The 22,831-nt window shown below is 36.7% G+C and overlaps 1 protein-coding gene across 1 annotated transcript; it reads left to right on the forward strand.

Moving 5' to 3' along the window:
- The first annotated feature begins 18,955 nt into the window (after window positions 1-18,955).
- LOC120354642 lies at window positions 18,956-22,546 on the forward strand. Its single transcript, XM_039442011.1, has 3 exons — window positions 18,956-19,518; window positions 20,425-20,619; window positions 22,400-22,546. Exons 1-3 carry the CDS (start codon window positions 19,171-19,173, stop codon window positions 22,544-22,546), a joined length of 690 nt encoding a protein of 229 aa, XP_039297945.1. The 5' UTR covers window positions 18,956-19,170.
- Window positions 22,547-22,831: the final 285 nt, after the last annotated feature.

The following is a 22,831-nucleotide window of genomic DNA, read 5'->3' on the forward strand; positions in this document are numbered from 1 at the left end:
TCCACCCCTCAGCACTCTGCTCTTCTTGGAGCCACCTCCTAGGCCAAATATGTCTATACAACAACCCATCTCTAACTGTATAGTCGGGGAATTTTTCGGGATCTGCAATCAGTAATGATTTAATTTTCTTTACCCAGCTATCGTCCTTCTCTCGACTAATAGCAATAGGGGCCACCCCACCCTCTGAGTTTGTTTCTCCTGAAGCGAGCTCCTCCTTACAGGGGGTGCGTGAGAGTACATCTGGAACTATGTTGAACTCCCCTTTCCTATATTTTATTTTCAAATTATATTGTTGCATTTCCATTACTCATTGCACTAAACGACCAGTGGGATGGGGAATGGCATGCAACCACTTCAACGACTGATGGTCAGTAATCACAGTCATTTTGTAACCTTCCACATATGATTTAAATTTTCTCAGGGCATATATTATCACAGCAAGACACTCTTTCTCGGTTGTGGTATATCAGACCTCGGGACCTTAATACCCTACTCGCATAAGCAATAACTTTCTCCTCTCCATTAATCTCCTGAGTCAAGACAGCTCTGAACCCTTCCTCGGAGGCATCGGTCTGAATCACGAAGGGCAACTCAAAATGTGGATAGGTTAATACTGGGGCACAGGTTAAAGCATCTTTGATTTTCTGAAATGCCATTTCCTCCTCTTCTCCCCACTGCCAATTCACCTTCAACTTTAACAAACGATGTAACAGATTTGCTAGCTCTGAAAAATTAGGGACGAACCTACGGTACCAGAAGGCTAACCCTAGGATGCTCCTGACAGATTTAACATGCTGCAGGGTAGGGAAATCTCTAACAGCCCTAATCTCTTCCGGGTCGGTCCGGAGACCTTCCTCTGTCGCAATGTGACCTAGGTATTTCAGCTCGGATTTCAGAAAATTGCACTTATCTTTGTTTATAATTAGACCTGCCTCTCTCAACCTCTGGAAAACCTCTGCGAGATGTTCTCTATGGGATTCAAGAGTCTCCTCTAGTACTACCACATCATCTAAGTACGCGAACGCATACTTATGACCATACTTAGGCCCTATCACATGATCTAGTAAACGTTGAAAGGTGGCTCCAGCTGAGTGTAAGCCGAAAGGCATCACTTTAAATTGAAATAGGCCTCTGCCCGGTACTATAAAAGCAGTCAATTCTTAACTTTCCTCATCTAATGGGACTTGACAATAACCACTTTTCAGATCAATAGTAGATATATACTTAGCTTTGCGAAGCCTGTCTAAAATACCAGTCATATTTGGGAGGGAGTAAGCATCTCTATGAGTCACAGAATTAAGTTTACGAAAATCAATACAGAACCTTATTTTCCCATTCGATTTTTTCACTAATACAACAGGGGAACTCCACGAGCTACAGCTGGGTTCTATAACTCACTGTTCAAGCATTGTAACGACTTCCTCATCGATCACTTTTTGCATGATAGGGTTCCTGGGATAAGGGCCGAAGCTTGAAGGGTTCAACTCCTTCCTGGAGTTTTATTTTATGTTTCAAGATATGGGTCTGTCCTGGGAGTGGAAAGAATTTCCGGATTTCTTCTTCCAGAAAATTATCGAATTTCTCCTGCTCAGAGATAACTGATAACCTACCTTTCCCTTTCCTACTCCATAATCGGACTCCCTGGGGTTGCATTTCTAATACAGCTCCCATCTTACGCAGATTTTCCACTCCTAAAATCATACGAGGTTCAATATCAGGGACAACTGACACTTGCCACTTATACTCCTTGCCACATACAGTGACCATTAAAGTAGTCACTCCTTCTATCTTAAGACGTTTCTCTATCTCGCTAGAAACATATGACTTTTGAGATGAGGTATCTATCGTGGCATTCAGGTCCACCCCCTCTACTCCTACGTGCATGTACACCTCGTTATCTCCGACCCCCCTACTTGGTCTAACAGCAGCTACAGTCGACACCTTAGAAGTATTCAAATCAAATCAAATCAAATTTTATTTCACCACAACAAAAATAATACAACAAAAATAATAATCCTCAATACAAAGTTGAAAACAAAAAAAAAAACATATTGATCAATATTTAAATATACACGAAAAACAACTTTGTCAAAACAAAATAACATGTTAGGTGCTGCCTGCAAAACCGAAGTTTGAATGCTGGCAGCAAGTATTGATATTAATTTTCAATATAAAAAATTTCAATGAAGAAATGTATAGATGAAACAAGAATGAATATACATATGAAAGGAAATATAAATAAACACAGTATAAATGAAAAGGAAAAGTAAATTCAAAAGTGTAATTTGAAGCACTAAAATATATAAGTAGCCTAATTACTGAATGATGAATTCCATTATGTGGCTTAGAAAATAAATATTACAATATTATTATATTTGTGGTCAGAAGAATAAATTGAAAATCTCAGAGTAGAAGACAGAGAATGAATCTGAGAAAATCTATTTGAGGTTTGGAAGAAAAATAAAAAGGTAACTGCAATAAAAGGAATATAGGATAATTAAGTGAAGGTGGAATTTACTAGTGCATTATGTGTGAATGAATATTGCGAGATATTCACTGACTTTATCCATTCTGCTATCTTTTTAATACTAGTTTTTGCTATTAAGTTATCTGGTATGAGGTTGATCAGTCTGTTACTTATATAAGGCAATTGTCTCCGGCATACAGTCATGTCTGTTCTATTGATTTGGAAATTACCCTGTATACGGAAATCGTAAGATCTAATTTGTGGTGTAAATTGATTTATATTTTTAATTATATATAGTTTTATATTCTTAACAAATAACTGTCTAACTGTTAATACTGGAAATTCAATGAAAAGGAGATGTGTAGGGTATCGTCTAGGTCGGCCAAGTGCTGCTTTTATTATGTGCTTTTGAATAAGATAGATTTTATTGAAATGTGTGTCCAACGCTCCACCCCATACCCTAATACCATATTGCAAAACCGACTGGGCATAAGCTTAGTATATCAACAGCAGGATATCTAGATCACCCAGCCCGTTTAATCTATGAAATTTATGGATCACATGTTTCATTTTTCTGCTAGTATTATTTATGTGAGCATTCCATTTGAGTTGTGAATCCAACATGACTCCAAGGTATTTTGTCTCTCTTACTCTCTCCAGTTTCTGACAATCACAGCCTCCATCTCTCTTCTGCAAGCCTACCCACTCCCCACAATTTTTATTATGAGTGCAGTCTGAGTAGTGGTTTTTATTCCACTTCGAAATGCATCAGTAGGGATAGCCCTTTCTGATGGAGAGAAAAGCATGTATACACTTTTTTCACATTAAGTGTCAGCGTATGATGATCAAGCCATGACTTCACTTTGGTCAGACCAGACTCAGTCAAACGCTTAGTCCTTGCCAGCTGGATCCAGTGAAAATCAAGGCCGTATCATCTGCAAAGGAGATTGCATGACATCCGTTTATGTGGATTTTCGAGAGTTCATTGATATAGACTAAAAATAATATCGGCAAGAGAACAGTACCTTGAGGAAGACAATATTCAGACAATGTCACTTAGTTGGTTTCAAGGATCTGTACTCTTTTATGCAAGTAACCCTTAAATAAATTTAACACATTTCCCCGGAAACCTATTCTCTCCAGTTTATACAGAAGGACACTATGATAGGTATCATAGGCCTTAGCCAGGTCTAGAAAAACTGCCAGGGTTTTTTTACTGTTTTGGAAATTTTGCGTTATAATTCTTACCAGCTCAGTCATTGCGTCTTCAGTGGATTTTCCCTCTTGGAAACCGTACTGGTTAGCAGCAATAAATTTATATTCTTTAAATTATACCAATATACGTTTCTTAATTATCTTCTCAAAAATTTTTGATAGATTGCTAATAAGACTGAAGGGGCGGTGATTCTCGGGCACCTTCCTGTCACCAGATTTATAAAGTGGAATTATTTTTGCAATTTTAAAATGAGATGGAAAATGGCCAAATTCGAAACACTTATTAAATAACATTGTCAAGGGCTTAGCTATGTACTCAGCAATATTCTTCAAGCATATGTTGCCTATTCCATCCATCCCCGGAGAGGCATTACTTTTCAAGTTCTTGTTACAAAGTAATACCTCATCATAACTCGATGGGTGCAAAAAGAATGAATTTGGAGAGTTGGCCGCTGAACAAGGTGAGTACTGTGAGTTAAAAAAACTCTGTGTAGACCTATCCTGGATTTTCTCTGCATAATTTCTTCCTATTTCCGAAAAATATTTATTCATAATAGCGGGGTCAATTTCTGGTGGTTTATACTTACGTTGCATCTCTAGAATCTCCTCTATGCAGTTCCAAGTCTTTTTACTATTACCTTTGGAGTTTGATATTTTAGTTCTGTGATAGTCAAGTTTAGTTTTTTTAATAAGCTTGTTCAACATATTTCTATAGATTTTATAAGTATTTTGTAATTGGATATTGAAGGTTTCACTGTTCAATTTTTTATGCATCTTGTCTCGTTCCCTGATGGATCTTATCAACCCTGGAGTTATCCATTTTTTTAGTGGTTTATTTCTGTTTTCAATTTTGATTTGAACAGTTGCGGATTTTATGTACCGCATCAGTTTACAGTAAAATTCATTAATTTTATCATCTAAATACATATTATCACCATTGAAAGAAGTCTCATTTTCCCAGTTTTCTTGTTTTAATTTGTCAATCAATTTAGTAAAATCAATTTTTTCAGTGAATGTCACTCCAATTCCCTTCGAACCAGAGAATGAGTTTCCTAAGTGGAAAGTTGTACAGAAATGGTCCGTAATATACATTTTTTGTATAGAGCTAAGGACATAACTATCTCTAAAATTAAATTTTTTCCAAAATATATGATCTATACATGTATTCGAGTTACCTGAAATACGAGTAGGTTTATTTATAAGGGATTTCAGACCATAAATTTGCAAGAGACTGTTGTATTCCATTGCTAAGTTACTGTTGCTTGAAATGTCAATATTTAAGTCTCCAATGAAGAGAACATTTTCAGTTTTATTAATACCAGATAAATTCGTATCTAGGTCATTCAGAAAAGCTTCTATATTCGAGGATGGCGATCTGTAGACTGCAAATGATGTGATGGGGTGTTTAAAAGCCTCTAATCTAATAGCGATAAGATCCGCTTCCAAATTCTGACAATCAAGATAGCATACATCAATAGATTCCTTCACAAAAATACACAATCCGTTACTTTTATTCAGTTGTCAGTATTGCGTTAGAACTCATAGAGAACGGACGTATAGTGGAGTAGTTAGTGATAGTGTAGTGTAGAAGTAGTGAGTCAGCAGTTTGTTCGCCATCAAAAGTGGAACAAAAATATTGCATCGAATATCGGTCGTCGACCGCGGAATTCATGCAAGCAAAGTGACCTGCTTTTCGCGGCCGTTCTAAAGCTCGCGTTCGCTTTTCCGTGTGCGTGAGTGTTGATACGAGGGCTGTTTGAAAGGTATGTTTTCAAAATAATATGTCTAATTTAGTGAAGTCACCTAGTATTCCTACAGAAGAGCAAAGAGAACAGGGAGCCACTAACTACAGTATGGACACCAACACCATGCTAAATACATCAGAAATCCAGTGTTCACCGGATAAATATATCAAACTAAATAAACTCAAAACTTCAACCGAGCAGGTACTTTTCATCGCCTGGAAAGAGACCGATGAGAAGAGGAAGGAATTGGAGAAGAGCAACTTAGAACTGTTAAAAAAAGTGCAGGATTTGGAAGCAAGATTTTCTGAATATTGAGAAGATTCACAGCTCACAGCCTACCAGCTCAGCAGCCGAGAACTACTCAACAAATGAGGAAGAATTGGCCAAAGAAACGGAATGGATCAGGACTCGTACTAAGCGGGCTACCAAGAAGAGGAAGCTTAGTACTCCATCGCCAGAAGTCAAAAATGTGTCTGCAAAAAGAATTCAACAGAACTCAAATTCTAAAACCACTGACATGGAGAAGAGAGAGAAGAAAGAAATGCCACCACCCCCAATCATAGTGGATGGTATCAAGAATCTAGATGGACTCCTTAAGAGTTTGAAAAAAGTGTCGCCAGCTGACAAATTTAGAATAAAACTCTTGAGAAGAGAAACGTTCAAAATAAATGCAGTCGACTCCGAAACTTATCGGAATGTTACCAGAGAACTGGTTAATGACGGATTTAACTGGCATTCCTATGAAGATAAGCAGTCGAGACCAATAAGAGTAATGATTAAAAAACTTCATCACTTTTGTAGTACAGACATGATACTGGAAGATTTGAAGACACGAGGATTGAAAGTTCTAGAAGTTGTAAATAAGCTAAAGCGGAAGACAAGAGAGCCATTAGATATGTTCATAGTCTCATTCAACGTGGAAGAAAATATAAAAAAAGTTTTTGAACTTAAAAATATACTTGGTTGCAAAGTGGAAGTGGAAGCACTGAAGAAGGCCAACCTGATACCACAATGCAAATGATGTCAAGCATACGGTCACACACAAAAATACTGTAACAAGGAGCCAAGGTGTGTAAAGTGTGCAGGTAAACATCAAACAAAAGACTGTACAAAACCCAGTGATGCTTTACCAAAATGTATTCATTGCGGAGAAGCACATCCAGCCAGCTATCGAGGCTGCACTGTCGCAATCGAATTGCAAAAGATTAGAAACTCCAATAAAACAAAAAGTATTCCAGATTTACGGAAGAACACAGTGAAGAGTATTCCACCAAAAATCACAGAAAATACACAAACCCACAATCCAAGCAATGAAAGCGCGGTTAAGAAATTAACTTTCGCCCAGATTGTCTCAAAAGAAAATAGACCAAAATTGGGAGAGCCAAAAAGTGAAGTAGGAGATAACAATAATATTTTGCAGCTCATCTTGGCAAAACTGGATAGACAAGAACAAATAATTACCTCACTGCAGTCTAAATTCCAGAAGTTAGAACAAAGTAAACTACTGCAATTCAAATGATTCATTCACTAAAAATAATGGAATGGAACGCAAATGGATTGTTACAACAGCAACAAGAGTTGGAAGCAGTTCTAAACATAGAAAAAATAGATATATGTCTTATATCTGAGACTCATTTTACAAAGCCGTCGTTTATAAAATTCAAAGGCTATAGGATCTATCATGCTTTACATCCCAGCAATGTCGCAAGGGGTGGGAGTGCCATCATCATCAGAGACAATCTACAACATCATGAACAAGTGAAACTCGAAAGTGATAGAATACAATTGACAGGTGTAGCAGTGAAAGCAGTAAATTATCATTTTGTTGTTGCAGCTATTTACTGTCCTCCCAGATATTCCATCAGAAAAGATGAATATTTATCATTGCTTGATATGTTAGGAGACAAATTCATTCTTGGTGGAGATTTCAATGCAAAGCACATGCATTGGGGATCGCGCTTAACAACACACAAGGGAAGACAGCTCTATGACGCAATGAGAGAGATGAGGTGCGAAGCTCTTTCAACTGGTAAACCAACCTACTGGCCCACCGATACGAGGAAAATCCCAGATCTTATAGATTTTTTTCTGACAAAGAATATATCGGTAAATTATTTGCATTTAGAGGATAGTTTCGATCTAAATTCGGACCACTCACCCATCATTTTGACTCTCAGTGATTCAATTCTACAGAAGGAAAATGCTTGTCCTGCGCTAGTCAACAGCCACACGGATTGGGATGGTTTCCAAAAGATGCTGAATGAAAGAATAGAGTTGAACTCGCCATTAAGAAACGAAAAACAGATTGACCGCGAGTTAGAGAAGTTTGTTACTGATATCCAACAGGCAGCATGGTGTAATACTCCACAATTCAGAAGAAGAATCACTGGAAATAATTACCCTGCGGAAATCAGAGAAATGATTGTGGAAAAACGAAGAGCAAGAAGGAGATGGCAGCAATCACGTTCCCCTCAAGACAAAAGAGTTTTAAACAATCTAACTCAAGAACTAAGGTGAGAGATTCAATATATCAAGAATGAATCAATCAATAATTACTTGATAAACTTAACAGCAGAACGCAGTACAGACTACTCACTCTGGAAGGCAGCTAAAAAAATAAAAAAACCCATTCATCAATCTTCTCCTCTCAGGAAGCAGAACAGACAATGGGCAAGGAGTAGTGATGAAAATGCACAGACCTTTGCAGATCATCTTGTAAACGTTTTTAAACCAAACAACACAACTGAAGAAGACACTTTAGAAGCAGAGGAGAACATCTTACAGCCAAATCAAGAAATAATGTGAGTAGAAGGATTTCAAGATTTTAGACTGACTTTTTTGCTCCAAAACCCCCTCCCACCTCTCCCCCCTCGTCCATCCTGCCTGTAGGGTGGGGGGGTGTTCTAAAAATAGATTTCCCCTTTCCCTTGCCCAGTGGAGGTGAGGGGGATGAAAAGAGAGAGATATATCTTTCTCTCTCTCTCTCTCTTTCTAAAAATAGATTTCCCCTTCCCCTTGCCCAGTGGAGGTGAGGGGGTTGAAAAGAGAGAGATATATCTTTCTCTCTCTCTCTTTCTAAAAATGGATTTCCCCTTCCCCCTCCCCAGGTGAGGGAAAAAAAATTTCCCTTTTAGGAGGAAAAATTCCCTCTCTATACTGACAGATTAAAGTGAATCCATATTTCTACATCTAATGCTATACTGACAAATTAAAGTGAATGCTAGATGAGGGAAAAAAATCTCTTTGAGAGGAAAAATTCCCTTGGTGACAGATTAAAGTGAATCCATATTTCTACATCTAATGCTATACTGACAAATTAAAGTGAATGCTAGATGAGGGAAAAAAATCTCTTTGAGAGGGAAAAATTCCCTTGGTGACAGATTAAAGTGAATCCATATTTCTACATCTAATGCTATACTGACAAATTAAAGTGAATTGAGAAATTCTCTCTCCCAGTATAGATAAGGGGTATGAATAAAGTGAGGGAAAAATTCCCTTGCTGACAAATTAAAGTGAATCCATATTACTCTACATCTATGCTGTCTCAGCCACATCTGCTCTCTCCTTCTTTTACTCGCTCCATCTCTTACTGGCACCCTTCTAAATTCCTTCTTTGCTATTCTCTATTACGAAAGGGGAGTGAAGCAGACAAGGAGTAACTAAGTTCTATTTTGATCGAGCGTTCCTATACTGTACTAGTGAAACCACATGCTTCTCTTTGCGATCTTTGCGTTACGAAAGGGTAGAGAAGCAGACAATGACTAAGTTCCATTTTGATCGAGCGTTCCTATACTATACTAGTGAATCCTTCTCTCTAATGATATACTAGTGAATCTAGTATAAGTTCTATAATGTCTCATATTATGCTTGCTTTCCAACTGACAGTCAAAAGTTCAATCCCAACCATAGGCATAAAACCCCAATTGGCTTGTTGAAACTCGTTGAAACTTGTGCAGTCAAATTTATTGTCAGTGGCGCGTGCGCTCGTGAGCGTGTCCCTCGTCGTGCGCTCTGCAAGGTTCCCCTCTCCTGCATCAAAAACCGTTACATGAAAAAATGTCCTCTAGACACGTGTGCTCTGCAAGGTTCCCCTCTCCTGCACTGAAAACCGTTACATGAAAAAATGTCTAGACTGAAATTTAAAGCGACATGTGTTTAAAGCTCATTATACTTCAAATTTCACTCTCCCATAATATGTCATTCTTTTGCATAATTTCAGAGACCAAAAGCCTTTATACTCGCCGTCTTCATCTTGAAGCAGCATGTGTTTAACCGTTAAAGTTCATTATAGTTCACTCTCTCTCATAATATGTCATCCTTTTACAAGATTTATGGAAAAACCGATATAGTCAAAAATGTCTAGACTGAAATTTGAAGCAGCACATGTTTAAATACTTCACTCTCCCATAATATGTCATCCTTTTACAAGATTTATGCAATCAATCTTAGTCAAAAATGTCTAGACTGGATTTTGAAGCAGCACATGTTTAAATACTTCACTCTTATAATATGTCATCCTTTTACAAGATTTATGCAATCAATCATAGTCAAAAATGTCTAGACTGAAATTTGAAGCAGCATGTGTTAAAGTTCACTCTCTCTCACGCAAGTGTTTACAAGATTTTATGTTTTCGGCCCCAATATAAAGTCTTTATATTGGGCTAGATCCATTTTTTCTGTAATAATTTGCACTACCTGATTTTCGGAAAGGTTGTGTTCTTTGGCCTCTATCCAGTTCATATGAAAACTAACCCGGGCATATGAGGATACGATGTCCAGGGCCACTCTGTGTATGAATAAATTTAGATAGTCTATGAATGGAGCCGAACATTGCAGTCTCATGACAGTGCCCTCTTCCGAATTTTTAATTGCCTCAGCTATTTCATCACGAACGCTTTTCACAGCGACTCCCATCTCGTTTTTCTTAATAAAATCTCCTATATCATTTTTAGTCGCGTACTTTTCTGCAATTTGATTAATCAGAACAGCAATAGCATCTTTTGTAATGAATTGTTCAATACCCTCCATAATATTAGCTTTTATTGCACTCGCCATTTCAGATAATCGTTTTTCAAACTCTTCCTTTGTTAATGAAGAACTAGTCAATTTCTGCAAAGCAGATTCTAAATATTGCTTATCAATTGACGATGGATGTGTTTCATTTACTTTAGTAAAAATTTCTGTACTAAGCTGTTTTAATTTAGTATTGAGATAGTTTCTGTCCAACACCTCCAAATTCTTAATTTTATCCGATATGGCTTTTAATTTCTCATCTAAATAAGCTTTATCAACTTTATCGTTGTTAATACTGAGCAACTGAGATGAAAAGCTGTCTGTTAAAGTTTTCTCTTCTCCTAGAGCAGATTCTAAAGTTAGAGTTCTCTCTGCAATAGCTTTATTGATATTAGCACTGAAATTTTGTAATGAACTTAGAATATGTTCTCTTTCAATTATGCTCACTCCAATATTCTTTGTATTTTCCGAAACGAGTTTGGTTATTTGTGAATCTAAATAAAATTTCACAGCTTCACTGATTCCTTGTTGATTTATCGAATCGATTATTTTCTGTGTTATCGAGTCAATATCACACGTAAGATTAGCAACAGCAGGCCCAGCACTAGGCGTATCAATTCGACCGAATCGATGTAGAGTCATCGTAACACTAAACAATTAGTTTTGCTTCTTTTAGCTCTTCAATTATAGACGCGATCTCAATATCATGCCCGGTGTTGCCAGAAGCTTTTGAGGAATAGAGTAAATTTGATCTTTCCACTAATTCATCAAAATTATCAAAGTATTGATAAATTCTATCATGAGAATTATTTTTTGCAAATTTCAATAAACCTCACCCCTTCTTTTTACTAATTTTTTTACTTGGAAATAACTTTTGAATCATTTGCGATTTAATTCCCTGATTTCGTTTAACATAGCCTCTTTGATCTAAATGTATGCCTGTAAGTGTTAAGATTTTTTTATACTTATCCAGATCTCTCTGATTATAAAGATTTAAGTTTGGTCTTGCACTGAATAATAACTCAAGTAGACCATGTGTTAAACGAGATCTTTCATTATTAATATCTATATAACCGTTATCGAATATTACTTGCTGATTTCCAATATAATACACATCATCTTTAGAATTGTATGAAATTCCATAACTGATTGAATTATTCAATTTTTCCGCATGAAACGTTTTTAGATATTGTGACAGCACATCATCGTTTCTGCTAGAACCAAGTAAACTGTTTTCAAATTTAGTCGAGCTTAAAAAATTGTCTGTTGAACTCTCATAACTCTGCTCATCCTCCTCATTATCATCAATTTCCATACTCTCTTGTTCCTCTTTTACTTCTTCCTTTTTTGGTTTTACACCAGAGTGAAAACTAGATTTGTTTTTTCCCAGTTCAATTATAGGTTCTATCAATGGTGATAGAGTTTTCCTATTGTATTCCTCCAATCGCCTTTCAAAATTGACTAAGCTTTTATGCTTGTCTCTAATTACTTTTCTCAATTTCTTAATCTTTTCGATTTAACCAACATTCATTCTATTCATTTTCCTGCTGCTGTATGACAACATGACTGCACAAAGAATTAATCTCTACTGAACGGTAAGAAACGTATCGAGCGAATCTCGGTAATTGCCGCTATTAATTCCAAACTCGCTCATAATAGTCACAAAATTATGAGGTTTACGATTCCAAACTGTATGACAAAGTTTAACGAAATCTTTATAAGAAATAATATCTCCTCCAACATGATCTCTGTGAATTAATTTCAGACTCAATAAATCTATTTTGAAGATTATAATCATATTTGCATTGTCCCTAGTGAAATGTTTCTGTGTAGCTCTATAACTCTGAATTAAATATGCAGTGTCAATATTTCGATGTCGTCCCATAGTAAAATATTCTCTTATCTGTGGCACATTGCTCAGTTGTAAGTCATCAAAAATTACTAAGCTATATTCGGGGATACGGTTCGGATGGGGAATTTGGCTCACATCCTCTTTCATGTGAAATCCGATATTTTTCAAACCTGCAAATACCTTCTCGAGAAAAACATATTTTGGTTTATATAAGCTCTTGCTAAATAAGTAAATGTGCTTAAATCTTAAGCCATTTTCAGCAAATACTAAATTAAATAAGAGATTTGTTTTTCCTCCAGCACTGGGAGAAATAATTAACATTCTTGCATTATGAGGAAGTAAGTCTCCATTTTTACAAAATGCAGGCTTTTCTTTATCTGTAATTAATTTATCAAAGTTAACAATTGGTATTTGACTCATGATTACAAACGTGCAGAACGTGATCTGATAAGGAACTGATAAGTTATCAGGCAGGAGGGTGACCCACCACATGGCCTGACAGGCGCTCGCTCGCTCCCTCCCACTGATAGAAGTTTCTCACTTCAACTGACCCTCTCTTTCCTGCACCCTCTTCATGAGAATGCATCTGTTGCTTGAGGCTTAGCCTTAGCAAATTACAAATCTTTGGATTGAAATGAAAAGCATTTTTGATGAGGAGCTATTATATTTACACCAAATCTTTGACATATTTACACTGAATGGAATGTATTTACAATGAGATATTACAATAGATTATTTTTCATCTAATAGTTGATCTCTACTAATATAACTAGGCATTGAAAATCCAATCCATTTCACTAGCAATCCTTTTTTATCACGTTTTAATATTTTTTCAATCAAATACACTTGTCTCTCCGATTCGTTTAATTGTGTTTTTTCAATTTCTTCTGCATAAAACCTACCACTAATTACTTCTCCGTTTAGATCTCTCAGTGAGTAGGTTATAGGTTTAGAAGGAAATATAGAATGAATTACAAAATACTCTGCGCTCCAGTTTATGTTATAAGATTTATCGAAAAGAACCCTTTTCTTTGAGATTCAATTTATATTGTGTATTGAATGCAGAATTCAATGACATTAAAACATGATTACGATCTTTCTTCCTCACATCCTTAGGTTTCATTCTAATGGATGAATGCGTTGTTGCATTATAATCACGAACTAAACTGTCTAGTTGCGATATCCAGTTTTTGGTTCCATGTTCAGTTAAATATCTATAAATTTTTGCTTTAAGTGTTCTATTAAACCTTTCAACTATGGAGGCTTTCTTATCACTAAAAACATGGTAATGTTTAATACTATATCTATCTAGTAACGCTTTAACTTTTGAATTAAAGAATTCTGTTCCCTGATCTGTTTGGAACAGCTTAACTCCCTTATTTTTAGAAATAATTGGTTCGAGAGCGTTAAATACAGATTGGCTTGCCTTGTCTTTTAATGGTACACAATATGCAAATTTTGAAAAACAATTAATAACAGCTAAGATATATTTATAACCCTTATTAAAACGCGATAAACTCGTCATCTCAATGAGATCGGCTTGAAGCAAGTCTTTTTCACTTTTCAACTCATATTTGCGAGTGGGATAGTTCACATGCGGCACGCTATGAAGCTCTACAGCTAGCTTAGATCTAATAATATTCATGATATTTACAACTGTCAAATCAGTGGTGTTGGATGATTGTCACGGGACATACTGAGCAATCAGTTAGAGTGTTGTGGGCACTCTATAATGTCCAAAAGGGAGAGTATCAACACCATTCTCAGCAATGTACCTCTTATCATCATAAGGACTGAAACAGATTTTTGCACATTCAACCTGATACATGGTGTGATTATAGGACCTCATCATATTAAATTTTTCAATGTGTTCACTACGTTCAAACAATGATTTCTTATATAAATTAAAATTAAGTTTTCTACATTTCACTCCAGTCTGTACACCCTTTGGGTTCTTCATTCTCGTTACATACTAAAAATGAGTAAAGTTTCAATCTAAGGCCTACAAATCTATGGACAGGTTTTGAGGCAGTCTCATCCTTGAACTTTCCTACAACTTTATTTCTCTCCATGGAAAAGCAAGGGTGGCAAGGTGGATAGTTAGAAGTATCGAAAAGGCTCAAATTTTCTCTAATCAACTGATACACATCTTCGACTTTTAGGTTTAGAAGAAAACTGTCGGTATCAGTCATACAGAGTTCTATACGATCCCACGGTATAATTTTTTGTAATTTGCAATAGAAAAAATCATACATATGGAATTTACTCAACTCCAGTACGGAAAAGCCGGAATAGACAGGCTTGTTCATTTTGAGTTCCAACTTGCGAGAGAAAACCGCGATCACGTTCAGACTAATTATTTGCCAGCGTTTACATAGTGGATTTGAAATGTACTTATCTGACCGTTTTTCATCCGTGATAATTTTAACATTGATTTGCTTACGACTAGATTGAATAGTTTTTCCAAAGATCAGATTACAACAGGCCTTAAAGAAGGATATTTCAAATTTATTTTTCGCGTTCTGTCTATTCCGGATATTGAAGTCGATGTAGCTTTTCAGCCAGGGAGATTGGGAAAAGCTAATGACGCGATGCACTTTCAATAATTTCAAACCGAGCTGAAGGTAGAGCTCTAAATTGACATAGTGAACAATGTACTTTTCACGGTCGAAAAGTGTGTTCATGAGCTTTTTGGTTCCAGTTTGACCATTCTCATTTGTTTGGTAGTTCGACAGCAATTCGCGCGGCGGTGTTTGGTGGAGAGGTGCGAGTGGGAAGCTGGCGTGCTTATCATGTAACTCTTGAGGGTACTTGAGATCACATTCTATTATATATCCGGTTTCTGAATTGCTGTCCAAATTCGCGAAATCAAGCTTGGAAATTTCTTCCTCTGAGAGGAATTTGAAATTTCCAACAGGTAAGCTTCGGCTCATAGCTTCCAAGTATAAACTGTTTGCATCGATATAAAGGAGATAATTAGACGGTTTTGAAGGATCGTATGTTTCGGGTAGATATTTGTTATTCGCTTCACAATAACGTTTACTGATAAATGACACCCCACCCCTCATCCCTGCCCAAACATAAGATGCATGTCAGGATGAGTAATCAATTCTAGTTCGACTTCACATCAAGGCCGTATGAGCTAAAAAGCGTAGACCTCATGGATTCAAAAACTACCGCTAATAGCATTACGTCCAAACATAAATAAAAATCGTGATATTCACCCAGATTTTTCAGCTTGAATGTTGAGAACACTCTTTGCGCATGCTCATATTCTTCACGAGACAGAGGTGTATCAGTTAAATCATTATGAAAACATTCAATGGGAGGAAGCGATGTTTCCGCGAATTTTTCGGGACAGCTCATGTACGAGTAAGGATATACTCCTTTTTTCAACAAGAGCTGTCTGTGTTCGCGAGGTGGATCATGAAACACCGAAAATAATCGTTCGAACTTCTTTTCCATGTCTGTACTTTCTACCAAATTACGCACCAATACTTCCAAGGATTCAGACATAAACTTGTAGGAATCTAAAAATTTAATTTTGCCTACTGAAAGTGTCAAAATTCTCTCTGACGTATTTGCGATGCAGGAAATTTCTTTTTTACATTTACAGAGCGATTTCAGAATAAAATGTGAATCAAAACCGGAGAAATTATGAAAATAACACAAAATGTACTCCGGAGTACGAGCTGTTAAATTACAAGAAACATGTGCCGCACACAAGTAATTACCGGTTTCATGTGCATGGTGACGACATTTAATATCGCTGTCTAAAAACGGTTCAGCACAAAGCCCGCAGTTTACCGAATTTTGAAATTCGCGCTCTTCACTTTCGGATAAAGCTCGCATCTGAATTTCTCATTTCATATCCTCATACAAAATGTTGCCGAGATCTGTAATTTCTTGAAGAAATTTCTCCATGATTTTTTCTTCTAAACTACTCAATCTATGGAGTACAGGTCCGTAGGCGATTTCCCCGTTAACATCGATAACAACGAACCAATAGCCGCAGGGAATATGACGCGTCGTTTTCTTTGTGTAACTATGAGTAATTTCATCAGAATCGGATTCATCATCATCTGTGATATTAACAACATAAGTTTCTAAATCCGCGTAAACGGTGTACTTTTTCTTCAACGTCGCACCTAGTTTCTTGAATTTAATTGTCTCTCCGCATTTAGGATATGGAACGCGCTGAGATTCAAACTTGGAACAAAGTTCCACATGTTTCAACAAATTTGCTTTACCATCACAATTTTTAGATTTCTTCGATGTAAATCTATGGAAACAAAAATTGCAAATGTGTACTTGCGCATGGCATTTTGAAAGGTGGGAGAGAAGACGTGATAGCCCGTTTTTCCCGTTCGCGGTATTTACTAAACAGAAATGAGTTTTTCCTGCATCGCCTTTTAGCATTGAAAGATTAATTTGATGTTTACGTGCGCGGAAAATGCTTGTACGGAAGGGGAAAAACTTTTTATTCTCGTATGCGATGACGTGAATTGCAATATCCGGATTGAGTATTTCAAATTTCTTAATATCGTGTGTCGTCACCGGGAAATTTACACCTCGCGTATTAAGTGTGTGAGCAAACTTGCTCAAATACTTTACACTCAAGTTGGAGTTCCTTGGCTTCTGATGGAAATACGCGAGCACTGACCATAAAAAGCATTTTTCGTCAGAGAGATTTTTGACATTTATAATGCAATGTTTGTTTTTCAAAAACTGGGGTGTTTGAATGAAACTGGATGTGTATATAGGATTAAATTTAATCACGTTCACATCCAGTGATTCAATTTTCTTTAGCACCCATCCACTCCCATGTCCCTTACGAAATTTTCGAAAGATGAGAGGATTTTTTTCACAGCCAAGAAAAAATGCTCATTAAAATCTTCATAGTTCTCAAGCACGTTTAGCGCTATGTTGGAGTAACTATGTAGATTTATTAGAGATGAGACAGTCTCACCAGCCTGCTTGTCATCCATCACCACTAATTTATACAGCAAAACATTTAATACTATAAACCACTTAACATTCCCATCATGCCGTGCCGCATGTTCCCTAATTATATTGAAAACTCGACGCTTCGACCTCTCAAGCACGTTGGTGATGTCGATATCCTCAGGTTCGTCATCGAGGGTGATGCGATGGTGGACTGCTGCGGAATTCACACCACGTAGTCTGCGTTCCCTCGGCATGATTCTGAAAAACAAAAGAATAACGATCAGGATGAGATAGAGTACAACAGCATGTTTAGTTGTGAATTGACATTGGTAGAAGAAGGGTGTGTGTGTGAAAATGATATCTCAAGATCACATAATGTTGTATGAAAGATTAAGATTATTATCTTTTGATAAAAGATGGTCGAAATCTTCTCCGCATTTGTCCGCGGAAAACATGGCGAAAGAGGGATTTATATTCTCATCTGCACCAGACATTGTGCGATGTGTATTTTGTTCAATTTGTTTGGGAAAATGGGAAGAAAGTGACATACCAGCAATAGAACATGCAAGGTACAGCCCGAACTGTAGAAGGAAAGATAATATAACAATTGAAGAGGAGAATTTCGATAATAATATTCTACGAGAATATGAAGAAAGATATTCAACTTTTAATTGTGTAGAAGATTCATCCATTCAAGGAGAGTATTTTGAAAAGCATCATCATCTACATTGTGACTTTTGTAAATCATTATGCAATAAAGCAGAGTATTTTGCGAGAAATGGTTATTTCTTACATAAAAATCCATTCTATCTGCAATGTGTCTATTGCAAATATATTATCGAAAATCCATTTGAAAAAGTAATACATTTACCGTTTTGTTTATATGAAGAGTGTGAGAAAGAAGAGCGGGGCTTGGATGTTCCGGATATACCGTATCGTAAAGATGAGGTAAAATTGCATGCATGCAGTATATTGTAGAAGGTTTTTTATCCTCCGAGGACAAAAATCCTCCCCTCTGAGGACAAAAACTGTCCTCCGAGGACAAAAATTGTCTTCTGAGGACAAAAATTGTCCTCCGAGGACAATTTTCCTCTCCTCCTCAGAGGATAAAATCAAAGTGAAAATGTACTTACATGTACTGGTTGATGCTGCGTGAATCTCCTCGAGTGTACAGGTGTAGATAGCGGTCTATGGCTCCTTTCAGATTGATTCCTCTCAGGTGTAGATACCGCCTTTGACTCCTTTCAGATTGATTCCTCTCAGCTGTGTTGTCTCGACGAGAGCTCAACTGGTTATGAGGTTCAGAACTCGAGTTGAGAGGTGAGAAAATGCTGTGAAAACAATGAAATATTTAATAACTGAACTGAAATCAATCGAGAATGATTGAGTGAGCCTCTATCTTGAAATGTTGTGAAATATTAATAATATTAGAAATCAATCAAGAATGCTATTCCTCTATGTTGAAATGCTGTGAAATATTTAATAATATTAGAAATCATTCGAGAATGCTATTCAAAAAAGTGAGCCTCTATCTTGAAATGTTGTGAAATATTTAATAATATTAGAAATCATTCGAGAATGCTAATATGTTTAAGTGAGTTGACATGGGGGATTTCAGCTTCTAGCAGGTGTTTTCACTGTCCCATGCAGAGTTCTAGACGAGATTTTTTTTTCCGTCTTCTAACACATGGATGCTATTCGAAAAATGATCGAGTGTCAGTTTTTGTAATAGGAGAGAGAATACTTACAAACCGATAACGATGTGGGAGCACGTGTTGTTGGAGAGAAATTTGAATTTTTTTCGCCTTGTAGCACACTTCGCTCTCGCTCGCACGAGCCTGGAACAGAGAGAGAAACGTATGCTATATAAACAGAAGCGATGAGAGGAAAATTATCATTTACATCAGAGACAGATTCGAGCATACTTCACGATGAGTTCTCCATCAACATCTTCTTCATACATCTTACCAGACAGCCCACCACAGCGCATCCCCAACTACTGGCAGCGGAAAGCTGCCCTCGCTGCTGAGTCGTCCGCTGCCACCTCCGCTCCCTCACCGCTCACCTTGGAACCACCATCACCATCTGGGGAGATCATCATCGGGGACAGCCCTATTCAGCGCTTGGCTCCAGCACCTACCTGGGCACCGCGGCGTGCGGTGCTAGCTACCCTAACGAACAACATCAAGCAGAAGCAGGCGAAGAGGAAGTTGGTGTTTGGGGACGAGCCTGAGGTTAGCGGGGAAGAGGAGGAGGAGTCAATCTACTCTCAAACAAAGGTTAGTTTCAACAAATATTATTAACTTGTGTATGCACAGATTTTTTCCGTGATTGATTGTTAAAAAATCTGTGCACATACAAGTCTTTGATTATTTGATACGAATATTATTTGAAATGATTAGAAATTGAATTATTGTTTGAAGTGATTAGAAATGGAATTATTGTTTAAAGTAATCGATCATGCATAAATGTTACCAATATTATTTGAACTGCTTAGAAATTGAATTATTGTTTAAAGTAACCGATCATGCATAAATGTTACCAATATTTCCTTGAACTGCTTAGAAATTATTGTTTAAAGTAATCGATCATGCAAAAATGTTAGCAATATTATTTGAAGTGATTAGAAATTATTGTTTAAAGTAATCGATCATGCAACAATGTTGCCAATATTTCCTTGAAGTGATTAGAATGCAAAGGAAATATTATTTGAACTGATTAGAAATTATTGTTTAAAGTAATCGATCATGCATAAATGTTACCAATATTATTTGAACTGCTTAGAAATTGAATTATTGTTTAAAGTAACCGATCATGCATAAATGTTACCAATATTATTTGAACTGCTTAGAAATTGAATTATTGTTTAAAGTACTCGATCATGCAACAATGTTAGCAATATTATTTGAAGTGATTAGAAATTATTGTTTAAAGTACTCGATCATGCATCAATGTTACCAATATTATTTGAACTGCTTAGAAATGGAATTATTGTTTAAAGTAATCGATCATGCAACAATGTTATTTCAATAACTGATATTACTCACTTTATGCAGAGAATGCCAATTCGATGATGTCGAGTTGAGATTATGACAATAATCTGAAGTAGAGATCAATAATCTATTGATCAAGTTCTCTAGTATGATCTGAAACAAATAAGACACTAATCAAATATTTTTCAACAGAAACGAGCTGTAATGGACCATGACTCCTCACTCGCCCCGCTAATGAAGGAGGTGGAGGGCGCAGGAGAGTTGGACTTTGTCCAACTCATAAACAAACCTCTACCCAAACCGTGGATCCCGCTGAGGGAGTTGAAGGAGGATCTACCGTACCGCATCATCGGAGCTCGAGAGGACACCAATAAACATGGTCGACGTGTAATTTTAAAAATAAGGAATGCAGGAAGCAAATCGAGGGCTAAAAGTCATAGTAGCGTATCTACAAAAACCCAACTTTTCAGGAGAGCAAAAAACAACTATGAGTACACACTCCCTCACTATTTCTGAGGTCTGTATTAATTTCAACAACCTAGAATTCACATATCAATATTGTATGAATCTTGTGCTTCTACCAGTGCATTCATTTCGATGAATTATTGAAAATTCAATTAAATAAAAATAAAAAGGAAATACCTTGTTCTAGTTACGCTATTGTGACCGTAATCAATTTCCAAAAATGTATCATTTTTTGGAGATAAGCTATTCTGAGAGTGATCAGTTATGAATAGTAACAATTTATTAAATTGTTCCATGTATTTTATAGATGTTTATTGACATTCAATAACAAAATATGAGAGATATATGATAATTTATAAAAAGTATAGAAAATCACAGGTGCCTAATAAGTAGGTACGGCATTATTGAAAGACTGGAAATTTAAGTACTGAAATGAAATTATAATGCTCTGAGAATGATTGAGGATAACAAAATATGAAACAATAACATTAAAACTAAATTCGAAAATTCCAGCCTCTTCATATAACACTTGAATCAAACTCGAAAATGTTACTATCTTCAATGACTACAGCCTATAGATATTTATCACCAAAACTCATCATTTCTTAATGTCATTTTCTTTAAAGGACTGAAAAAGTGAATACTGAAATACAATAGAAATACTCTGAGAATGACTGAAAATCACATAATATTATGGAACAATTACACTAAAATTACATTGGAATCTCTCTCAATGATTCTCTACAAATTATTCACTCTCTTCAATGAATATGATAGGCTATTTATCACCAAAGCTCATCATTTTATGCAGGTGGAAATACAGGTGGTATAGACCATGGCAATTACAGACTGTATTGTAATAGGTCTATAGTTTCTTACATCACCTCGATCTCCAGATTTGTATATAGGTACCAAGAAACTGTTTTTGAAATCTCTGGGGAAGACACCAAGCTCCAGCAAGGCAGAGCCAGTATGGCTAGGTGAATGGCCAGAACAGAAAAACCTAATTACAGGAAGGGATATTTCATCAGGCCCAGTTCCTCTGCCAACATTCAGAGCTTCCAATCTGCGTTGAATATTGATTGGAGTAATGCAGCAGGATGGAACTAACTGGTTTCAACGAAAATCAAATGTCGGGACATTAACCGTGTCCTGCACAAAAATAGATGAAAAATAATCAGCAAAGAGTTCACACTACTTATCAACAGGAGTTGCAGCACTTCTTGTGTCCAGTCTCATAAAAGTAGGTCTGGCTGAGCCTTTTCTCAAACCATCCACATAAGTCCAGAAAGATTTAGAATTTGTCTAAACAAATTCCTCTAATTCAAGTAAATAGTTATTGTATAACACCTTCTTGTCAAAACACGACATTGATCCCTCAAATTGCAAAAAACTTCATAGAGCTGAATACTACCAATTGCCTTATACTTTCTATGAGCAGTTTTCTTGGCTACAATCAATCTTCCTAATTCAATGGAACCACAAGAGACATGAACCTTTCTCATGAGTGTGAACCTCTTGATGGTCAAGCTCATATACCTACAGAAATTACTGAAATGCTCCTCAGATCTAATGATTATCATCAAAATTTGCAACTGGGTAATTCATATTCTGAAACTCCAAAAATATGGAAGCTAAATCACACTTGTGAAAATCAGGTATTTGTTTTACATAGCAGGGTTGTGTCCACCTCCTGTTCCAGGAGTATGTGATGAGTGCCTTTGAGGATGCCTGCCAGGTCGATTGTCTTTATTTAGACCTCTCAAAGGCCTTCGACAGAGTTAACCACTCTCTCCTGGTTGCCAAACTAGAGAGTTATGAGGTGCATGTGTCATGCTCAAGTGGTTGAACAGCCATCTGAGGGACAGAACTCTGATGTTCAGAGCTCTGAGGGTCATATGTCATCTCCTTTCCTGGCTTCCTCTAGAGTCCCTTAGGGATCCCATTTGGGCCCCCTCCTCTTCAATTCATTTATGAATGACATTAAAAGCTTCATATCATCCATGTTTCTAATGTATGCTGATGATGTCAAGTTATTCGACAGGGTATTGCAAGACTTAGGACATGAATCTCTGCAGAATTCTCTCAACAACCTTGATTTGTGATGCCTTGATAATGGTATGGCTCTGAATGT

Source organism: Nilaparvata lugens, chromosome X (genome assembly GCF_014356525.2).
Source record: "Nilaparvata lugens isolate BPH chromosome X, ASM1435652v1, whole genome shotgun sequence".
NCBI lineage: Eukaryota > Metazoa > Arthropoda > Insecta > Hemiptera > Delphacidae > Nilaparvata > Nilaparvata lugens.

Excerpts from the sequence above, each read along its gene's own strand:
- LOC120354642 (XM_039442011.1), top strand. The coding sequence starts at position 19,171 with ATGAGTTCTCCATCAACATCTTCTTCATACATCTTACCAGACAGCCCA. Across the intron at positions 19,519-20,424 it reads CAATCTACTCTCAAACAAAG|AAACGAGCTGTAATGGACCA; the intron begins GTTAGTTTCAAC and ends ATTTTTCAACAG. Across the intron at positions 20,620-22,399 it reads CCAATAAACATGGTCGACGT|GAGTATGTGATGAGTGCCTT; the intron begins GTAATTTTAAAA and ends CTCCTGTTCCAG.